At 36.5% G+C, this 22336-nt stretch overlaps 1 protein-coding gene and 1 long non-coding RNA gene across 2 annotated transcripts; one reads left to right on the forward strand and one right to left on the reverse strand.

Annotated features, from left to right (window-relative positions):
* Positions 1–9625: 9625 nt before the first annotated feature.
* On the reverse strand, positions 9626–15952 carry LOC135774100 (uncharacterized). The gene is made up of 9 exons (XM_065283980.2): positions 15818–15952; positions 14573–14756; positions 14416–14501; positions 13962–14285; positions 13684–13863; positions 13187–13330; positions 11814–11851; positions 10938–11161; positions 9626–10855 (listed from the first exon to the last, which is right to left on the reverse strand). The coding sequence occupies exons 1-9, from the start codon at positions 15930–15932 to the stop codon at positions 10282–10284; spliced, it is 1869 nt and encodes a 622-aa protein (XP_065140052.2). The 5' UTR covers positions 15933–15952; the 3' UTR covers positions 9626–10281.
* Positions 11040–11767, forward strand: LOC141282200 (uncharacterized). Its single transcript, XR_012336727.1, has 3 exons — positions 11040–11166; positions 11405–11560; positions 11653–11767. It is a non-coding gene; the product is annotated as an uncharacterized lncRNA (long non-coding RNA).
* Positions 15953–22336: the final 6384 nt, after the last annotated feature.

The raw sequence follows: 22336 nt of genomic DNA on the forward strand, positions 1-22336 counted from the left end.
TCAACGAACTGTAGCTAACATTGTATACATTAATTTTACACGTTAGCTCTGTGTATTAATAGTTGATAAGCGTTAAATTCGATATATAAACGAAGGTTATTTACTTTTCATTTTTTTCCCCTTTGACTAAGGACTCTGTTGTTATTGATTCTATGTGGAAGTCTACCGGAAGTTGTGTTTAGTCCACAAAATCCGTTGTGAAACCGTATAAGGAACTCGTGTGCCCCGAAATTGCAAAATATCACAAAAAAACTCACCTTGATGTCATCTAAATTAATTAGATACTACATTTAATCTGATAGTGAAACAACAAAGTATTTAAATATAAAAAAACATTGTTTATGTATATTGTTTATAAGTAAATATTGATTTGATGGGACTATTTATTTTACATTACATCTTTTTGTAACACATACACCTTTACTTGTTCTTGTCCTTATTAAAAGTTTGGAAACCATTGGTTTGAAAGATAAAGCGGTTGTATAATACCATAGACATAAATATAATGTATTTTCTAGCAATCATTTAAACTAAGGGCAACAAAGATATGACTGCTTCCATGTGCCACTTCACAGCTTTTTAATTTCTGTCTGGAGAATGTCAATATAAGCTGGTTTTTATGTCTTATGATTTTAATCAATATCAAAAGTTCATCCTGTGCTGGAAATTAGAGGGTTTTCTTGCAGACAGATGAATACATGCAGCTGCCAGGAAGTGGAATGAGGAATACGGGTTCACTTGCATCTTTCTTGATAACAGATCAGCTTTTATATAACATTTAGCTTGTTTTATAGTTAAGAGGAAAACTGTATATAGTTTCATAGACTACAAATCTGATAAAGAGTTGTTATTTGCCAGGGAATGTCTCTTTAGCATTCCTGAAAAACGCCTAAAAAGGGCACTAAAATGCGGTGTTGATTGTAAGGGTTTACATCATTAGAAATCATACAAATCTCAGCTTTCCAAAGATATGTGACATGTTTAGCTTTTATTTTTGAGTTGATGTACGCCATAAAGTTTACTGTCAAATAATGCAGTGTTCCGCCCAAAGTACATCGGAACTTTAACATTAAAATGAACTTAGTCATTGTATTAAAATAAGACTTTCAGAAGAATCTGCGCATTGATGAACTGTATGCACACAGTCCACTGTACAGCTGGATTCAATAAGGAGGCTCTTAAATGAGTATTTAAGATTTCCACATAATGTAAACAAGACATTTTTAAACTTTGTCCACTAATGCTTTTATTCAGTTTCCTAAGTGGACCATATATACAAATTTATGGCATTTGCTGTGATACTGTAGGTTTACCTGTGGCAGATATTTGCAGTCACTATACTGTGTATTTGTTAGACGAAGTGCTGTCAGATGAAATCATATTTTCGCAGTAATTTGTATGCAGTGCTTTGTTCACGTGTTTAGATTTACTAAATGCACAATTGTAAACCAAACCTGCTGGAGCTCTTTTAAAATGCCAGGGTGATTCTCACGAAACCATTGAAACACCACGGCACTAATGATTTTAGCTATAAAATGTGTAATATAGTAATATTAAAAAGCATCAGAATTAACACAATACTGTGTTCTACCTTGCACAATGTGTGATTTCAACATAAGAATTTATAATTTGTCAATTTTATCTCATTTTCTGCTGAAATTCTCATTACCGGCTGTGTTTGAACATGCGTTATGTTGTAATTTAATCAAATTAACACAAAAATATTTAGAAAAAAAATAAATGGATGTTTTGCTAGACTACTTTAGATGACAGAAAAAATATTTACTGAATATTCATGTATAATAATAATGAAGAAAAATTAGGAAAATGATGTGTCCATGCCTGATGTTCTCATCCTCCGCAACTCTTTTTGATAACAGTTTAAGCACACATACAGAATTTTAATAAAGTTTGATTTTGAGTGACCAAGCACATGGACCAGTTACTTCAAGATGGCTACCAGGTAAGATCATTTTTTTACAGTTAATTTGAAATATTGTCTTGTCAGAATGCTTACACGACATTTTGATTATCATTACCGCAACAGATGCTTATTAAATGTTAATTTAATTAATAGAAGCATAATACTTTGATTTTAAATGCATGTGCAGATTCTCCAAATTATGTTCTTTCAGGTTTGTCATGTAATTTTGAAAATATGTCAGTGTTGATGTTTTCTGACTGTTGCGGTAATGAGATTTTTTAGGACTAATTTTTTAAATTATGTTACAAAAAGTGTTAAATGATAAGTAAAAGTGTTTAAATTAACGTTCCCATTTACTCCAGACTTTGTTTTTCAATGTCTGGTGGGAAAAAAGAGTAAATTTAAGCAATTTTTACATTTTCATGCTTGACATTTTTAAAACCAAGTTTTCGTGAGAATCACCCGCCAAAATCCTAAATCACTGATGTTAAATGTACACTGCTGGTATGAGTACCACTTTAAGCCTCAATATTAAATGTTGCTAAAATGTACCTTTCTTCCCTCCTGTGCAGATTCACTACCTGAACCTGTTTAACTGATGCTGGACATTTGTGATGTCGGCCGAATCAGAAAAGCCTGTCAAGGGTCTGCTTATGAGAGGCATTTCAGGTATCTGGGGTTGTAAGGTATTTGCTAAGAAGGTGTAATGTTAAGCCAAAGTCAACGGCGATGGTTAGTGAGGTAATTTCCTTAAATCTTTTTCTTCTGAAATGCAGAAGAGATTACGGATGGAAACGAATTGTTCCAAATAAAGAATGGCCCGTTGTTGGCTGTTTTTCCTTTTTCTGGTTGTTTAAAATGTATTCCTCTTCTTTGTAATGTTCCTCTGCTCATTTCAAGCTTCAGCTTTCAAGTATTAAATCCATATAAATCAGGAACCATTACAATGAGCATGAATTTTACAAGAATGACTTTTTGGAAAAATGCTGTTTTTCCTTTAATGAATCTCATGACGAAATGTTAAAAGACAGCAATTATTTCTGCACTCAGCTGGTCTTCTGACATCCTAATAAGTTTATTCGAAACAAGTGTATACTTACAGATTGTGGTCTGGCAACCATTAAGTCATAAAATTGTTGCTTTGATGCATCAACACCACTTAGCATTGCATGAGAAAGATTTGATATTAACTAGGCATGGGTTGGGTTTCTTAAGTCATCTTTCTTTATTTGTTATGCTGCTTTAGTGCTGTACTTTATCATTTCAGTACTTACCCAGACATAACCCAAACTCAATAGCAGGACACTGTTCTGCCACGCAAATCTTTTCCAGTAAATTGAGCTGTCTGGAGAGAACTGGAAATCTTTGCCAGGAAATTCAATTGTAGATTAGTTGATTTGTAGCTGGAAAACAATTCCCAACATCTATGAAAAATCCAACCTTTCTAGAAATTAGACAGACACTTAAACCTATGCCTACTAGTAACATCATGCCGATAAATATGCCATTCTTTTCCCATATAAAGAGATTAATTAATCTAAATAGATTCACTTTTTTGCTGTGATCTGTATTTACAGATTTTGGGCACATTGCGACTACAGTAGTTGCTCTTGGCACGGTTTGTAAGTAAAGTATTCAGGCATCCGTTTTTGTGCTATTTTGAAATACTTAAGGCTTGTTTATCAGTTAAGACTTGGCACTGACATGTCATAAAAACAACAAATTCTGGATTTAAAGTGCATATGTTAAGTAAATTTTTTTTGTGAGATAATTATATAACCTTACCTTAAAAATACCATACAAAAATTAAATGCAAAAGTAAAAAATGAGATGTTCAATGGGTATGCATTATTTTTTGATAAACCTGACCTGTCAAATATCTTAAAATAACTACCAGGCGGTGTAACGGCACGCTGCCTCGCAGCACTTCGACCTCAGCGCGCAATTTCATCATCACTCCTGACTACTCCCCTCTAGACCTTTCTCACAACTTCTGTATTTATGACCGGAAATACGCAATCGTCGCAGAAATCTACTTCCTCCGCAGTCAAGGCAATGTAAAAAGCCGTATCTGTTCCATCAATTCCCTGTTAATGGTGAAGTTAGACAGAAGTGGATTCAGGCTATCCGGCGAGACTTATAATGTGTCGTTTTAGATAACAGTTCAGTAACAGTTAGACTCGCTCTCTACTTACCTAGAAATTTATGGACAAATTCTTCATGGAAAAAGTTTTCCTCCATTAGTCGTGTCACATCAGCAAATGTAATATTTGGCAAATCCGTTAACGAAGTTAGACTTTTTGATCCATTTTAAACTTGCCCGGGTTTATGTTTTTGTAGTGTGTTGACGCTTGACAGGAACTCCGCTTACACAACGATTACGTATTTCCGGTTACTGTGAGAAAGGTCTCTTGCTCAAACTTCTGTCAATATTACTGCATCTGAGGTCGAAGTGCTGCAAACTAAGTGCTTTTCCGCCATACAATATAGTTCTCATTTTTTATCTGCTTAAAAAAATCGCCAAGTTTTATTTTGTGTCACCATACTTGTGTAATTACTCATGTAACCATCTTTAAATAGGGAAAACATGGAAGTGCGTGATGGCTTATAAGTTCATCCCTGTTTGGATCCTAAAGCCGCCTTTCCACTGCACACGACAAACGACGGCCGATAAGCCGGAAGTCATTCATTTCCTATGGAGAGTCGCAAAGCGGATGCGTGAGGTGCCGACCATCTGCGGATGCGTGAATATCGGATCTGTTTTGACGGTTGGATGCGTTAAAAAATTTGAACTTGTGCGACTAAACCGCATGCGATATGCCGACTGGAAGTTATGTTTTTCATTGTATTCCAATCACAAACTGTGTGTGAGGTGAAAATGATTAATCCTTTTGGTTTAACTTTATTAGTTACACTTGAATCCTTAAAAAAACACTATTGATTACTGATAATAAATACATTATTAATTTAATTTGTGTATGTAATTATTTTAATCTTGTCTTTGTATGTTCTCTCAAAAAAATATTGGCAATCTTTGTCATATATGCATAGCTGTTTATTGTTTCATTCATTTGCATTCATTTATTTATTCCACCATGGTAAACATATTAGAATGAAGCCTCTTGCGCTGGAATGAGCTTCCCTCCCATATACGATTAAACTGAAACTTCATTACGACTGCCACTAGGGGGAGAACTCCGACTGTCGTTTCCGTATGTCGTGTGCAGTGGAAAGGCGGCTTAAGGAATAAATGTAGCTAGGCTAAATGCTAACACATTCACGACGCGCAGTAAAAAGATTAAGTAAAAAAAAAACATAGGTATCTATTAATTATAAGTTGAGGTGAGAACATAATCAAATATTTAAAAAACGGTGGTGTTTTCCTTTAAGTAAGGTTTTTATACACAACTGATAATATAGTTATGTATATTATATTGCATTTTTGTCAAGAGATCTTTCTAAAAGTTACACAATGCACCTTTAATGTGATTCAGGTAAATGTTTTAAAGCCAATGCAACATTTCCCCCTTTAGAAAAGTATGAGTGGACTGAAAATAATTAGGCAAAACCATATTCAAACTAAAACAAAGTGCTAAAATACAACTACACAAGCAGACCTTTACATAGCCTGAATCATAAAGTCTCTCTTGTCTATTGACAAAAAGTTTTTATAATTGCCTGGTCACATTGATTTAAATAGGGTGGATCAGCTCTCCACATGTTTACATATCAATGTGGTCATGTGGAAAGAATAAAGAATGGTTTCGGTTTTAATTGCAGAATGACTTTACTGTTGTGCTTAAACCCAATGTTACTTTCCACCCAACCTATTCATATACAGGAGGAAAATAGCATCTTCCAAACCTTTTTTAGTCTTTTACTTGTTTGTGTTCAGGGTATATTTCCAGTATTGCTTATTTCTATAATTTTTTAGTCTGGCTTTGTTTCTCATTTTGCTTTTGAATCAATGCAGTATCTTTGTTTTGAATTAATGAATATTTTGCCTTTAGCTGCCTGACTTATTGGCTATGGATGTGTGAAGTGTACTGTCTACTAATGACACAGATGTTAAAAAGCTTTTCTTATAGTTTTTTGTTCAAAGCAGATACATTTTTTATGAGGATCAGGCTATAGACCAATTTCGTGTTTGCAAACAGAGATGACGTTTTTTGTGGGCGGAGCCAAACTGGTTGCAGAAAGTGACTGCTCCGCAGTAGGGTTGTGAAGTGTTTTAGCATTAAACCGTGATTTTTATGGATCCGGTGTTCTGTCGAAGTCTGATTCCTTTATGTTTCCCTTTAGTGCAATGTTTCTTATAGCGTTTTAATCACATTACGTTTATTTTTTTAGATAGATAAAAAGTTTAAATGGCTTGGCTACTGATGCATGTTTGTAATGTATATGTATTGTTCTTTTTTGCTAAATCAAATATTTTTACAGTCTGAATCGCTAAAGTACATGTAAAAGCAATACTATCATGTATTATATATAATAGCGTTTATTAAATATTTCATAATTTTCCTGTTTTTTATTATTTCTTCCTTAATAAATTATAATTGTAACATGATAAAAACGCTATAAGAAACACATGGAGGGAACAGACTTCGTCAGAACACCGGAAATCTTCTCTACTTATTTTCTATTCTAATTATTAAAAGATTTCCAGATGATTTCCTCGCTCCATTCTGTCCGTTTAAGGGCTTATTGTAATCATAAACACCTACGTTTATCTTCAAATGATGTCTTCGACGATGGTATTTTATAAAAATGAAAGCCATCTTTTTTGGCATTCTTATTCTGACACTTAACAGCACAACCGGACATTTTCCAGTGAGTTATCTTGCTCTTTTCACTCGTGTCTAATTCATTTCCACTGTTTTTCTGCAACCGCATTGCGCGCGCAGCTTGCAGTGACGTAACTGTGACGTCTACTCTAAATTGGTCTATTGAATCTTGGAATGTCCCAGAGGGCCGGATCTCCTTACAGCTTTTGTTTGTCTTTTTAATGTAAAGTTTTTTTATAGAGTTGAAGATGAAGGTAGAAAAATTGTTTGACATTTTTAATTAGATTAGTTTTTTACTTTGATGACAACATAATTAATGTTTTTTTTTTTTTCATATTAGGCAAGGCAAGGCAAGTTTATTTGTATAGCACATTTCATACACAGAGGTCATTCAAAGTGCTTTACATAGAAATGAGAAAACAAAAAATCAAATATACATGAATTTTATATATCAATTAAAAGAAAATAAATATGATTTTAATAAAAACTGTTTAAATGTGTGAAAAAGAATAAAACAGGAATACAAGTTAAAAAACTGTTAAAAAGAAAAATAAGAATAAAAACAAGAGAAATAAAAAGAATTAAAATAGTGCATATAAAATATAGTGCAATCAGTTCGGACGCAGCATAGTGCTCATTCAGTAAATGCATAGCTAAACAGATGTGAAATATTAGTTCCTTTGTATATTGGAATACCTTATAGCAGTGGTTCACAAACCAAATCAAGAGAGAAGTTAACTTACCAATGGTTTACTTACTTAACTATGCATTTTTAATGTGGGATAGAATAATGAAATATATAATGTGAAGAAATAACACCTGCATCTTTGATACCATAATTTTTATGAATAATTGCCACAAAAACTAGCAGTGGCACGGACTGATTCCAAATGGCATAAACATGTTATCAATAAAGTGTAATTGTCTTGTCTGATATCATGCGCTGTTACGACAAATGTAGTTCATGGTGAATAGGGCTTATCCATCTCTCGTGAAGCTTATCACAAAAAGAGAAAGAAGACCTACCAAACAAAACATAAACAGCATGCCGGTGCTTCTTGCTGCTCGGTTACAACAACCTACAGCAGAAATGAGTTTTGTGAAAAGCTTTGATCAAGATTTTTCCAAACGTCTTCTGCTGATGGAAAGATGGCATGCCACTAAGGTGAAAGTCTGTGACTGATTCATTTGTCTGTGAATCTGAGCTTGTTAATGAAGTATATAAGGAGCTCAGATGCAAAAGCTGCTAAACGCCACCTCTGTCAAAAACTAGATAATGACCGAATGCCCTCGGCACATATTATATGTTCAACAAATACTTTCGCTTCAAATCTGCTTAATCCCAGCCTCAGGCTATTCAGAAATACAGGTTTGTTGGCAGAATCTGTCAATTTTTAGGTGCATAGATGGTGAATATGATGAATAAAGGCACGCAAAATGACCTTGGATCACATTTAAACTTGGGTCACTTGTTAGTACTTGGATGGGAATACAACCCAAATTTCACATGAATTACAGTGCCCCCTTACATTCTTATGTTCATATTTAGTTCATGTTTCTAGTTGAATCTTTAGTGATTTTGCAACTTTTTACTATGTCTTGTTCAAAGAAGTTATTTTTTTTAAGTGGAGGTTTTGCCAAAAAAGCTTGCATGCACTTTTTGCATGCAGTCAAATTTGTTAAATACAGATGAAAAAGTCACATTTGTGAAAATAAGGCATTTCAGTTACTGACTAATAACCTTTTCATTACCATTAAAGTAAAATTACTGACATAAACTGATAAAAAAATGCTCAAAAGCATTAGCATCTGAACTCTTCGTGTATTCATGGAACGGAATCATTTGATAAGATTTATTTTTCCCATAAAAGGTAAATTTAATAAAAAGGTGGTGCATGTTTAATTTAAAGAAGGTTTAAGATTGATTGGTTTTAAAAGTCCTCTTTATGTTGCACTGTGAGCATTAGCCTAAAAAATAAACTTTTATACTTTAAGGAAATGAAAAAAGGTAGGGTGGACTTGAATTCGTCCATTGAGAATTGATTGGATCATTTGAAGTTGGGTCATGTTGCTAAATGCTAATCACTGCAATTTTTTCCCAAACCCCGCCCACCATACCATATGACCGGAAGATTATGAGGCCACATACATTTTTTTTAAATAATGAAGCTCACAGATAAGTCATTTGTAAAAAATACCACAATATTACAAAACAAATTACAGTTTTTTTATTTGAATTTTATTCAAATGAGTTACTTTAACTCATTCCCCGCCTTTGACAAGTTATTTCGTATTAAGAGAAATTAAGAGAAAACATTTGCTTGAAAAAAAATTTGTTCCTGATGAGTTTTTATGGTGATCTGTAATACTGCTCTTACCCAATTTATAAAAAAACTGAAGCTAATTCTTTTATTAATTTTACACTCCGTGTATGTTTTGATAATCGTTCTGAATCTGATCTCTACGGATCCCCTAAGGGGACATGGAGCAAAAATTAAATAAAGTTTAGTTTTGCGTGCGCACGTGAAACTATTGAGTTTAGTTTTGCGTGCTCTCGTGAAACTGTCGCGTTTTCACATGAAACTTTCGCTTTCGCACGCGCAAGTGAAACTATCGCAAACTATCAAAACTATCGTGAGCACCTGAAAGTTTTACGTGAACACATGAAACTAAACTTTTGATTTTTTTTACTCCAATTTCACCTCAGGGGCTCAGTAGATCTCTAACAAAATTCCTTAAAAAAACTTCTATTATTTTAGGTTTTTGCTCAAAATGTAGTTTTTTTTCTAAGAAAAATACCCATATTTAAGAGTTTATAAACAGAGAAAAAAATAAAGATAGGATGAAAAGTTTTGTTTCCGTATAGTTTGTTTGTTTATTATTTGTTTGAAAGCAGATGATCTGTTCTTTCATTTGATATATTTCTATGTTTAAGAAAATTTTCCTGGAAGGCATTTTGTCAAATTTTCAAAAAAGGCTGGTGGTGAATGAGTTAATAATATATTACCTTTATATACTGATGTCAGCTTTGGCATATAAAGTACTGTATCAAAAATATTTACTTTTAATTTATAGTAATCAATTTATTCCCTTGATGTCTCTAAAATAATCTAGAATACAACAAAAAATCAGAAATGAGGAATTGAATATGAAATTTGGGTCGGTTGACATAATTTGCAGCAGAGCTTAGTCAAATGCATTAAACCACTGAGATATCAATGGTTATAAAGACAAAAGTTCAGCTCATTTTACACTTCATAAATCATTAATGATGTCTCAGAATCTCAAACTACCCTGAAATAAAATCTCGCCTTTCAGGAGATACACGGACAATTCACTGACTTCAAAGACATGAGTGGGAGAATCTGTTGGCTTGTGGTTTAAAGACCTGGTCAAGAGCCCAAGCAAATACTTCTGAAGTTTTGCCTCCACTATTTTGTTAAACTCCCAACTAGATGGATCGCTGAATAAAGCGATTTATTTGCAGCTATTGGAAGCCACCTGAGCACAGGAAGTACGGCCGAAGACTCGACTTGGAAAGTACTGTGCACGTTAATGGATGACGCACTTAGTTCACCCATCAGGAGCTGATCCCTTAGATTCAACTTCCTGCTGTATTTTGGTCATGAGTGCCGTACTGACGTAATTCCCTTCCAGGCTGAGGTGTTCGAGAGGACGCTTTCCCCGAGAGCTCAGAGCCTCCAGAAGATAATTTCCTCCAATGTCGCCAAACCCATTATCGTCCAGCTCCACCTTCTTCAGAGCCTCATTAGATTTCAATGATTCGGCAAACAGCTTGACGCCGTCGTCTCCAAGGTTGCTTTCATCCAATATGATGTGTGTGAGTTCAGCGTTCGTTTTCAGGCTTTCAAACAAGGCCATCCAAGCCTCCATGTCTGAGCATGATGTTTGTGCCAGGCCCAGATACTGAAGCTTGGAGTGATATCTCATGAAAGTGGCCAGCACCCTCAGGCCATCACTTCCAATACCATTTCCACCCAAATCTAACTCTTTGATCGCAAAGCTCACCGCAGAGAAGCTAAGACGTTCGGAGTTTCCATGCAGAACCACCGTTGGCTCTTGAAGTTCAGCCAATCCACTAAGCAGATTTTGCACTCCAAGATCACCAAGCTGGTTTCCAAATAATCTAAAGATAAATGCATCATTGTTCATAGTGATTAATAGTGGCTTTCAAGTGTTTATTTATTTATCCTTAGCATGAAACTTACAGTAGTTCTTTGATGTGTGGTTTGGCCTTCAGGAGGTCTAGTAAAACATGAACGCCAGGTGGTCCGATGTGGTTCAGGTTCAGGTTAATGACCGTGACCTCAGACGGACTTCTCTTGAGTGCTGCTGCCAGACCCTCGAGCAGATCATCTGTCAGTCCAGTGTTTCTCAGGATCAGTTGTTCCACCTCATCAGAATTGTTGAGCACTTCCGTAATGGCATCCATCTGAAGTAAAGACGGCACATATTCTCATCATGCTTAAAGGGATAGTTCCTCAAGCCATCCTCGATGTATATGATTATCTTTTCAGACGGACCATTCACAGAAGTAATCCGGTTGGTTTCATGGAGTTAATGAAAGCCTTCTGAGGGCAGTTGATGCGATTTTGTAAGAAAAATATCTTTACAAAGTAAAATATCTAGCTTTCGGTACTGAAAGACGCACGTTCACAACAGAGTGCATTTCCAGCGTATGAAGTAGGACATAGTGAACAAGACATAGTGGCTTCTTGCCCTCAAAAGGCCTTTATTAACCCACTGAAGCTGTGTGGATTAATTCAGTGAAGGATGGATGAACTTTCTGGGGCTTCAAATTTAAAGCACCATTACTACCATTATAAAGATTGTAAGTATTATGGAAAGTCTAGGAAACTTTGTGAGATGTTTTTACTAGTAAGCACAGTTGGATTGATGTAGTGTGACCATTTCTTCTTTTAGTATGAAATCATGACTTCCTTTCCTAAACCGTGCAGAACAGAAGCAGAGCTTGACAACAGAGGGCTTTTGATTTATTACAACCACATCTGGTTACCCGTCGCATTGGAAATATCCAAGAGTTAAAAGGTTAGTAAATGGTATTTTTAAACAGTTAAGCTCACCTGTTTTTGTAAGTCTTGTTCTGTCTCGTTTTCAGTGCCTTCATAAAAAAAGATTTTTTTGAATGACTACAATGACTGTAAAGCAAATTTTACATTAAACAACACTCTTATAAATGCTGCTTTTATAAAAAAAAAATAGGTAAAAATATCACTAAAAATATAAGTTGACACAACAATTTTTACACACCTGGTTGCCTTAAAACTTTGAGTTAATTCAACCTAAAAATATTAGTTGATTCAAAAAAAGTTAACTTACTTTTTTATAGTGGGTTGTTTAAACTAGGGGTGAGCCGATATTGGTGAATTACTCCGATATTGGTGAAAATGGCCGGATCGAATATTGTAGAATCCGATCCAAAATTAACACGGACCTTGTCGTGGCAACTTGGCGTAAAGCGTGATTTGCTGAGCAACATGAATTTGCACAGAGTTACAGCTTAAATTTCATTTTGAATTTTTGTGGTGACTAACTAAAACGTTGCTACTAGTCTATTTGAAGCATTATTCACAATATTGCACAATATTTCATTGAGTTTTGAATCTGCACAGTCATTTGTTGCACAGTAAAACGTTTGAGATCTGTAGCTCGGTTTTTCTTGTAGGGCTAACAAATGTGTTATTTGCAGCTTAATCGATTAAAAGGGCGATTAAAGATGGTATTGGATCGATATCGACAGATACTCAAGGTTGTGGTATCGACATCGGTATCAGACATGAAAAAGTGGTATCGACCCAGCCCTAGTTTCAACCAATGATTGGGTAAAATTTAGACACAGGCAATTGTTGATTTAAATTAACCTAAAAAAATTCCATATCTGACCTACGGAGCCAAGGGGACATGGAGCAAAAATTAAATAAAGTTTAGTTTCTCGTGCGCACGTGAAACTACCGTGTTAAGTTTCGCGTGCGCACGTGAAACTATCGAGTGCACACATTAAACTTTCGCTTTCATGTGCACACGGGATAGTTTCACGTCTAAAAAAAATTCTGCACAAGGTGGTTTCGGGTGAGCCCATGAAAGTTTCACGTGAGCACAGGAAACTAAACTTTAGATTTTTTTACTCCAATGTCACCTTAGGGGCTTGGAACTGACAAACCAGGCATAGGTTATTTTAAATTCAATGCATGGATTTGTCCATGCATTAAAACAACCCAGCATTATTTTAGAGTGTACTTTGTTTTATGTGTCTTAAACGGATAAACCCAGCTGTTTGGTAAATGTTTATATTTTACACAACAATGGGTTAAAACAACCCAACATTGGTTAAATTATCAACCAAAGCGCTGAGTTTGTCCCTTTTTGATCCAATGCCGGGTTGAGAGTAACCCTGCATTTTTTTAAAAATGTGTCTGCACATTTCAGTTGTGCAAACCTTGCTTGTTATTTATTTTAGGGGTCTTTGGTCTTGCATGGGGGTCACCGCTGTCACTTTCATCACTAAGCTCCACCTCTGATGCCGAGCCAATAGCAGAGGGTCTTGAACTCAGCTGATTTTTAATTCGGTTCCTCTCAATCTCTGGAAGATAATAGAAAATGAACACCAATTATTTATTTCACATGCAATATCTCAACCAAACAAATTTGGCTTCCCTTACGTTCTCCTTCAACAAATATGTGTGCTTATTTATACTTGACCCTATTTATCTAGTACACTGACATATTTGTAATGGAAAACTTGAGTAAATGTTCTGGAGTAAAAATACATTTACAACTTATGGCCCTGTATTCAGCCCTGGCTTTTGTATATCTCAGGAGAAACGACTTTTTGCCATAACCTTTATGGTAAAAATATCGACTCCATTTAAATCAGGCTAAAAGACCCAGGAGGAAACCCTGTCTGTCAGCAATGAGCCACGGCTCTTCACTTACTGTTTGCTTTGAACCACCTCTGTTGGTCTAGGCCTGACTCCAGACCAGTGCTCATTTCAACACATTCTTCATAGAAGTCCCTCAGTCTTCCCTCGTTTCTGCTTTTTCCATTCGTTGTCAGAGGATCCGTCGGGTTTTTCGCATTGTGCTTATTCTGAGTTTTTCCTTCCTGCAATGAATCTTGAGAAACACAACAGTCCTGTCAGTGTCGTTCGGGAAATAACACGCAGCCTGGTGATTTACAGCGAAGCTTTTGGCAGGAAAAGATTCACACTTACCTGGCACGTTCATTTTATTTTCAGCTACGAAACTATCTTTGCCGTCCATGTGTTTGGTTGCTGATGTTTGCAGCTGTTGTTTGGTAGTGCCGACTTGAAATTTATTTGCTTCTTTCTTTGTTCTCGAACCTTCCTCCGATTCTTTGTCATCCGTTCGCTGACGTCCTTTATGCCGTTTGCGTTGCCGTTTTTCTTTTACGCTGCCATTTAGATCTTCACTGTCGGTTGACAAAACACTTCCATCCTTAGGCGGCTTTCTGGTTTTCTGCACAGATCTTTTCATTCCAAGGGGCATAAATAAAGGGGATGAACAGGACTCCGCACCTGCACCAAAAATTTGATTATCGTGAGGCCAGAATGAGATTTCGAAAACAATGTGCCCTGTTCATTTTGCAGGTCATAACTTTAAATAATCCAGACAGAAACGTATAATTGAAATAGATTTAACCCCAACCTTCATTAGAATTGATGTCTCGCCGAAAGGTTGGAGCTGGACTATTGATCGCTGAAATGCCAATACCGTGCCTTGAATTCACACATCTGTAAACGGAGAAAATGCACTTTTATGTAAAGACTCCACAGATATTTTAGTTTAAATCTTTATATCTCACTTGTAGCAGGGTTTCCCTCCGTTCAGACGGGTCAATCTGAAGCAGCTCCCGCGGCCCTGCTGAAAGCCCGGGCCGTATCGATACTCGCAACACGAACTGATCCTGGCTGCCATCATCCCATTCACAAAGATGGAAGCGCTGAAGGGGTAACCCAGATGTCTCTGAGATATAAACTGAAATTGCTCTGTCGGGCAAAATGAAAATGGTGAAGTGGGCAGTAAAAAGTATTTGGACCTGCAAATAAATGCTGCCAGATCTTTTTCAAAATCAACTTTTTTTAGCAAATTTTTAGTGTATGTACATTATCCAAATGTCCTGGCACTGCTTATACATTTACAGTTTATATTTATGTATTTTGCGCATGCTTTTATGGAAAGTGACAGTGCATTCAAGCTTTACATTTCATCAGAAAAATGTGTTAACTGTGAATCAAACAGAAGTTGTTAACACAAGTTGTAGTTCATCCAGCCCGCAGCCTGATCTCACAAGAATTCGTATATATTTTTGCGAATTGGCTAATTCGTATGAATTTGTACAAAGTAAATCGACGTACAAAAACATACGATTCTATAAAAAAAAATAAAGAAACCCTGTCCCTAACCCCACACTCTAAAAAAAAAACGGTGCTATATAGCACCAAAAGTGGTTCTTTGCCCGTAATCATAGAAGAACTGTTTTTAGTGCCATATAGCACCGGTGAAGCACCAGTGAAGAACCATATGGGGGCCATATAGCACCACTATAGCACCACATATGGTTCTACATAGCACTATGTGGTTCTACACAGGTGCTTCACAGGTTCTACACAGGTGCTTCACAGGTGCTTCACAAGCTTGGTACTTTTTTAAGTCGAACCAACAAATAGTTTTTTACAGTTCAAAATTAATGTGTAAAGCAATTTTAACCGCTTGCATTGAATACATGATATGTATGATCTCCAGTTTCTTGCTGAGTAAGCTTTGAACAGTATATTAGGGGGCGGTTTCCTTGACAGGGCTTATGCTAGTCTCAGACTTAAATGTATGTATGAAGTGCTTTAATTTAAAAACACTCTGTTCTGCCATATCTTAAAATAAATCAGTGCCATTGTTTGGTCACAAGATGCACACCATTATTGTTATTGTAAGGTTTGTTTATAGGACATTTAAGTAGTTTTTAATATAACTAAGGCCTAGTCCTGGACTAATCTAAACCCTGTACGGGAAACCGCCCCATAGAGTTCGATAAAAAGATCGGGAGCTGTACCTCCAGGTTGGACAAATCCTTTAAACACACAGATGTTTTCTCCTCCACAGATCTGCTGAAGTACTTTCATCTCATCTGGAGTGTTTCCAGGAACCCCCTGTCCCAGGTACATCATCGTCACAGTAACATTTGACCTTTTCGACTCCTTTTGTGCTTTAAGGTAACTCTGTAAGCCAAAATTCAGTAGAAAACTAAATGTATTTTCCCCTTATAAGAACAAACTGATCTTCTGTCCAACAGAAACTCATCACTGTACACAAAGGTCCTGTGATAGCGTAATCCCTCAACAGAGCCGAAACCCACTGCCGAGAGGCTCACCTGCTTGCTGAAGTCAGGAGCTCTCTGAGAGTTGATGGAAGAGGTCGAGCCGCGCCGTCTGCTCGTGTACAGATAAGGACATGAGTGACTCAGTTTGGCTCTGGCTGACTCCAGGTTTGACATCTTTCCGGTGATAGCAGGAAGGTAAACGTCACTCAACTGCTCTCTAATAGCTGACTGACTTTGCTTGGACGGCTGCATTAAAGTAAAGAATTTCAACAGTTACAAAAAGGTAGAGAAAACAATATTTTTGTTTTAATCACCTATTTTAATAAATATTAGTGCCGATTTGGGTCGGTGTCTTTACCTTGTAGATTTCAACGGCATTATTTCCAGTCAAGTGAATAAGAGCTCCTTTATGTGGAAATATGTTGTCCAGAGACCGATGGTATGTGGGTGTCAATGCTCTCTCAACTCTATGACCTCGAGCCTATGATTTAAAAAAAAAAAGATTTAGTGATGTAAAAATGTGACATGTCCAACACTCTTCTACATTGACAAATTAATAAACAAGGCCCTTAAAAGTGTCACTTAAGTTTACTCATGTGAATATTATATTTTATTCAAATGAAGTTACTTTAGTACAGAGAATTTTCAAGCAGAACATTTTCGTACAAAAAAGTATGATTATTATGAAAAACAACAATATTGAAACCTCACCCCTAACCACGGATGGTCGTATAAATTTGCCACTTCTGTAATACGAATTGCAATGAGATTATGTTGGTTCTTCAATGGCAAGGTTTCCCAAGACCATAAGAGTGTAGCAGGGATGACGTATTTTTGTAGGCCAACCCAGAAGCGGGACACTAGTTCCCTTGCAAAAAAGCCCTTTCATAGACTTTTTGATTATCGCAAATAATACGCTTTGTGTTTAAAAAAAAGTTTATGACAATACCCTATTCACACGGGATTAGTATTACCTGGTGACCTCTGGTGATAGTAGTTGCAGAGGTTTTCTGTGATCTTAATCCCGTGCGAATCTGCCATGTCTGTAATTTGTAAAGTTAAAATTCCCCCGCAAATTACCTGCCATATTTCGCCAAACACCAAGGTCGCGGTGTTGCGTGTATCCGTGAGATAAGTCATTAGGTGTGTTCGACTTCATGTGGTGCTGCGCAGACCGATCGGTGGCTGACTTGAAGCAGTGCATGCCGGTTAGTAATTTTGTCCGACTTCAGCTGGCGCTGCAGGCACGTGACTGTGTCATATGGTTTTTAAGAACCGCGAGAGCGTTTCGAGAGTAGCCGGCTAGCTCAGCCGGTGCAGCATCTACAGAGCGGCTGCACGGATTGTGATGACGACACAGCTTTTCGTGATTGGTCGCCTCACTCATGACAACGATCACGTGCGTTTCAAGTTTAATCTAACCTTTAGTTAAACTAATAAACATTATAAATTCATGTTTTTAAAACAGAAAAAAACACGTTAATGTGCATAAATATGTTATACTGTGTCGTGTAATAAAATAAAAATGAAAATAACAAACTCTATTGGTATTTTAATAATATAGCATTGTTTCCCGTTATTTTCGGGTATACAGTATAAGCAGCTATTAAAATATTTGATATAGAATGTTTCTGGTTGCAACTTTTTATTAAAAGGTTTCTTTTTATCAAATTCACCATCTAATTCACTTCATTCGCGATTAAAAACAAGAAAACACAGCGCACGCGTCACTACGGCAAGCAGCAGGTGCAGGGCCGGCGCTAGCTATAGGCAGAGTAGGCAAATGCCTAGGGCCTCAAGCTTGGAAGGGGGGCCTCCATAACTGCTAAGTTCATGTGCGCTGGTCCGACAATCACTACTGACAGCATTAAATAAAGTTTTAAGGTGAGTTTATGCGGCACCGCCACTGCAAGAATTAAGTTTGTATTTAAAAAAGTTTGTATTTACAGTCGAACAGCAAACAAAACTGGCGTTACCTAAAGTAAACTGTCTGTATATCTTCCTCTACACTTTATTTTAGTTTTCAAATCATGAATGTAGTTTGTCTGTTTAACTTTCAGTGGCAGCTGATTTGTATGGATATTTAAGGTAGTTTATAAAAAGGTATTGCAATAGTCTGATAGATAATTTTATACTGTATATTGGTTAAGTAAGAGGGAAATTCTTCTTTATACCAAGTTAAAATAAAAAAAACAAAAGTTTTCTAGGAGGTGTTCACCTGTAATTTTTACTCTTTGGAGAAAGCAAAACTGTTATCCTGTGTTATCCCAAAATGGTGGTGTTTTTAATAAATGTGACTGCCTTAAAATTTTCAACACATGTGGTTTTGCATAATTTCTAATTACATTTTAGCATAAAGTTAATCAATTTGTTGATAAAACTTAAGAAGTAAATAAAATAAAAAGTAAAAGTAATGGGGAAAAACATGTTTATTAGTAGTGCTCATCTGATTTCTTACGCAGTAGAAAAACACATTTTCACTTTATTCTGAAAATTAGAGGGGTGTGAGGGGCCTCCAACATAAATTTTGCCTAGGGCCTCCAAATATCTAGAACCGGCCCTGAGCAGGTGTCCGGCTTGACGGCTTTGTCTTCAGTTTCTCCCTCGACTGCAAGTGGCAAACCTCGCTCGAACAAATCTAACTGTGAGGCTTTGCTTATCCCGTGTGAACCGGCCACACGAAACTCAGATGTAGGGGAGTAATTTCCAAATCACACGAGGTCCCCGCATAATACTATTCCTGTGTGAATAGTACTTTGCATGTTTTGTCCAACAAGTTAGTCTTCACAGATAAGCACAACTTTTATAAATTTTGAAGTCAAAATTCTGCTTTTTATATTTCTAGTAAACGCATTTACTAGCCTGGGTGCCAGCCGAATTTAGCCCCGCCCACAAATTCTGACTAGAATTGAGTATGACAACGTCAGGCTACGCATTTACACTTCAAAATATATAAAAAATTCATCTGTTAAGACTAACTTGTTGGATAAAATGTGTAAGTGTCAGAAACTTTTGTTAAACATCTTATTTTTTTGCGATAATCCAAAAGTCTATGTGAAAACATAAATGGGCTTTTTTTGCAAAAAGTGTCCTGCTAACTTCCAGGTTGGCCTACAAAAACAGGTCATCGCTGCAGCACTGTATTGCAAGGCAATTACAGGGGGTTTGTGAGTTGATGAAAAACGATTGATTAATTACAATTAAATAGGGCTGCACAATTAATCACATGCGATTTTCATGTGCATCTCATCGGTAAAGCCGGTTCCTTGATTAGTAGTAAATTGCCATCAACTGTTTTCAGATGAAGTGGCATTCACTACACAGAGGCTGTTTTTCAATTCGAAGAACGCAAAGAATGACATGCGTTCTCGTGGAGATTGGTCTTACCAGACGACCTTGGAAGAACAAACTCAGATGGTCGCGAGAACACAGAACGCACTTGTGAGAATTTAGATGTGTGCGATCTTCCTGTTGGTCACCTGACCTCCCCAGATTTCAGCGCGCAAGTCTGCACTTGATGCATCCTCGATATCAAGAACACATCCGGGTATTTTTATGCATCCACTTTACTTGCGTTCAGAGGTACAAGGACGCAAGATCACTGAAGAACGCATATTGATAAACAGCCAGAGCCGTAGTTCACTGATAAGATAGGCCATATTGCATTCATAATCGTGGACTAATCACCTGCGATTATGAACACGCTATGGCCTAGCATTTCATCTCTGGGTATGTGTGTGTGTGTGTTCACGACTTGCAGTGCGTGTGTTCACTACTCACTGTGATGTGTTAAATGCAGAGGTCACATTTCGTGTATGCATTGCATACTTGACAAGCTTGTCACTTTCACTCGAGGCTGTGTCCGAAATCTCACTGTGACAGTAGATACTGAATCGATAAAGTACCTACTCATCGACAGTTAAAACAGTACATTCTATATAGTATGAATATGGATAGTATGAATGAATTCGGACGTACTACATTCGCCATATTGATACATCACATGACATACATCATCATTATAACAAGTTAAAGGCGGGGTGCGTGATTTTTTAAAAACACTTTGGAAAAGGAAGTCGGGCCGACTACCAAAACACACTTTTAGCCAATCAGCAGTAAGGGGCATGTCTACTAATCGACGTCATTGTCTATGTTGCGTATGTGTGGGGCGGGTCTATCAAATGAAGGTCCAGATTCTATTGGGGTAGGGGTGTGTTTGTTTAGGTGATTTCAATTGTCAACATTGGCTTTCAGAGATCATGCATCCTGCCTTTAACTGAAATGACGGTAAACGTTTGGAATGCTATGAATTCCGACATACTACTCGCCTCGCCTACTATATATGTAAGTAGGCAATTTTGGAAGCAGCCTCTGTGTAGTAAATGCCGCTACATTTAAAAACAGGTGATGGATCAAGGAACTGGCTTTACTGTAGAGATGCGCATGATAATCGTATATGATAAATTGTGCATCCCTACAATTAAATCATAAAAAGTAAATAAATAATTTAAATGATTATTTTTAATCTGAATGAAATGTGACCACTACACAACACTACAATATATCAGGAAACTTACGAAAATACACAGGCACATGTTTTGTACCAACAAAAGAAAATGACCAAATAAAGGTCCAATCACAGGTAATAATAATGTAATTATAACCTATGCCAAACCTCATGTAGATGCGTATAAATAGCACGAAGTGTAAAAATCGTGCAATACATACGCCAAATTCCACTTTGGCGTGCATATGATACGCCAGTCCTTCCCATTCACTTTAAAGGCACATCTTTTTTGTCGTTTATTTATTTGTTTCTTAATTTTTTCGCTTGGATTTAGGGTTAGATTAAAGATTTGCTTAAGGAGGTTATTTAATACACAGGTTTCTCCATGTTTTTGTCTATATTTAAACCATGGTCGCTTGGAGTTGGGGTTTAGGATGTTATTTTTATATATCAAAAGTTGTCCTAACCCTAAACCCAAGCGAAAATGGTTAAATAAATAGCGAAAGAATTAAGAAACCAATAAATAAAACGACAAAAAAAGATGCTCCATTTAAATGAATGGGAAAGACTGGCGTATCATATGAACGCCAAAGTGGAATTTGGCGTATGTATTCCACGATTTTCACACTTCGTGCTATTTATACGCAACTCTGTGAGACTGGGTTCACCAAACCCTACTGATAAAAACTGTTAAATGGATGAGAACTAAATGTTTTTGTTAAACATGCAAATGTGCTATTTAATGATTAAAATATAAAAAAAACTCAGAGAGTACTTCAAAAATGTAGGTAAAGGGGGTTCGGCTGACAAAAAAGAACTCGCTACCTACGTCACAAAAGAGGCGAAATCTTAATGACCTAATTTTTTACATGCTTGCAGAGAAGCGTTAACCAAAACTAAGTTACTGGGTTTTTCTTTTTTACATTTTCTAGGTTGATAGAAGCACTGGGGACCCAATAATAGCACTTGAAAAAAGTCAGATTTTCACGCTATGACCTCTTTAAAAGTTTCATCATGATCACCAGATTCATAATGCAAACTGCAAAGACATTTAGTGTCACTTACTCTTACATTAATATTCCGGCCTTCATCTTTAAATCCTTTAATGAAGAGGTCTTGAAGAACACCATGACTGTGTCTACGGATGCGTCTTGTTGATTCTCTCTTGTACGTCTCCATTGATTCTCTCTCTTAAATGCAAATACTTCTTAACATTTGAATTCATTCTTCGTTATTCATCCTCAATGCACAATCGATCAGCAAGTAAAACATTTGACAGGTTTGACTGCTTTACTTGAATGAGACACTATTGTAATGTAACAATACTCCGTGTCTGGAGTTGAGGTGCAGAGAAGTGCTTAAATAATGCATGAGCATCTAGAATACGTACATGTGTTTAAAAGAGATAACAGCGATCAGTCAAGAGGAATAGACAAGCTTTCATGAGCCTTAACTGCTAGAGCACAGTGCCCAGCAACGGCAAGGTCATGGGTTCAAATGTACTAAAAGTAGATATAGATAAAATTGTTTGCCAAATGTAAATCTGTAGCTATTGACTGTTGAGTCACACCATGGATTAAACAAATACTTTCCCCCAGTTATCGATAACTAAAATAACATTGAAAGTACTGAAAAATTTCCTTTGTGGAAGATACTGTATTCTTAAAGATTTGAAAGAAAATACAGAAGGTCATCTATCTGAGGTTATTCATTCAAAAACTAACAAACCACAGCCATGACCACAG

Source organism: Paramisgurnus dabryanus, chromosome 5, assembly GCF_030506205.2.
Source record: "Paramisgurnus dabryanus chromosome 5, PD_genome_1.1, whole genome shotgun sequence".
Classification (NCBI taxonomy): domain Eukaryota; kingdom Metazoa; phylum Chordata; class Actinopteri; order Cypriniformes; family Cobitidae; genus Paramisgurnus; species Paramisgurnus dabryanus.

Coding starts and splice junctions, on each gene's coding strand:
- LOC135774100 (XM_065283980.2), bottom strand. CDS start 15,932: ATGATGTACCTGGGACAGGGGGTTCCTGGAAACACTCCAGATGAGATG. Junction 14,502..14,572: donor GGAGGGAAACCCTGCTACAA/GTGAGATATAAA, acceptor CTCCGTTTACAG/ATGTGTGAATTCAAGGCACG. Junction 10,856..10,937: donor CCACACATCAAAGAACTACT/GTAAGTTTCATG, acceptor ATTTATCTTTAG/ATTATTTGGAAACCAGCTTG.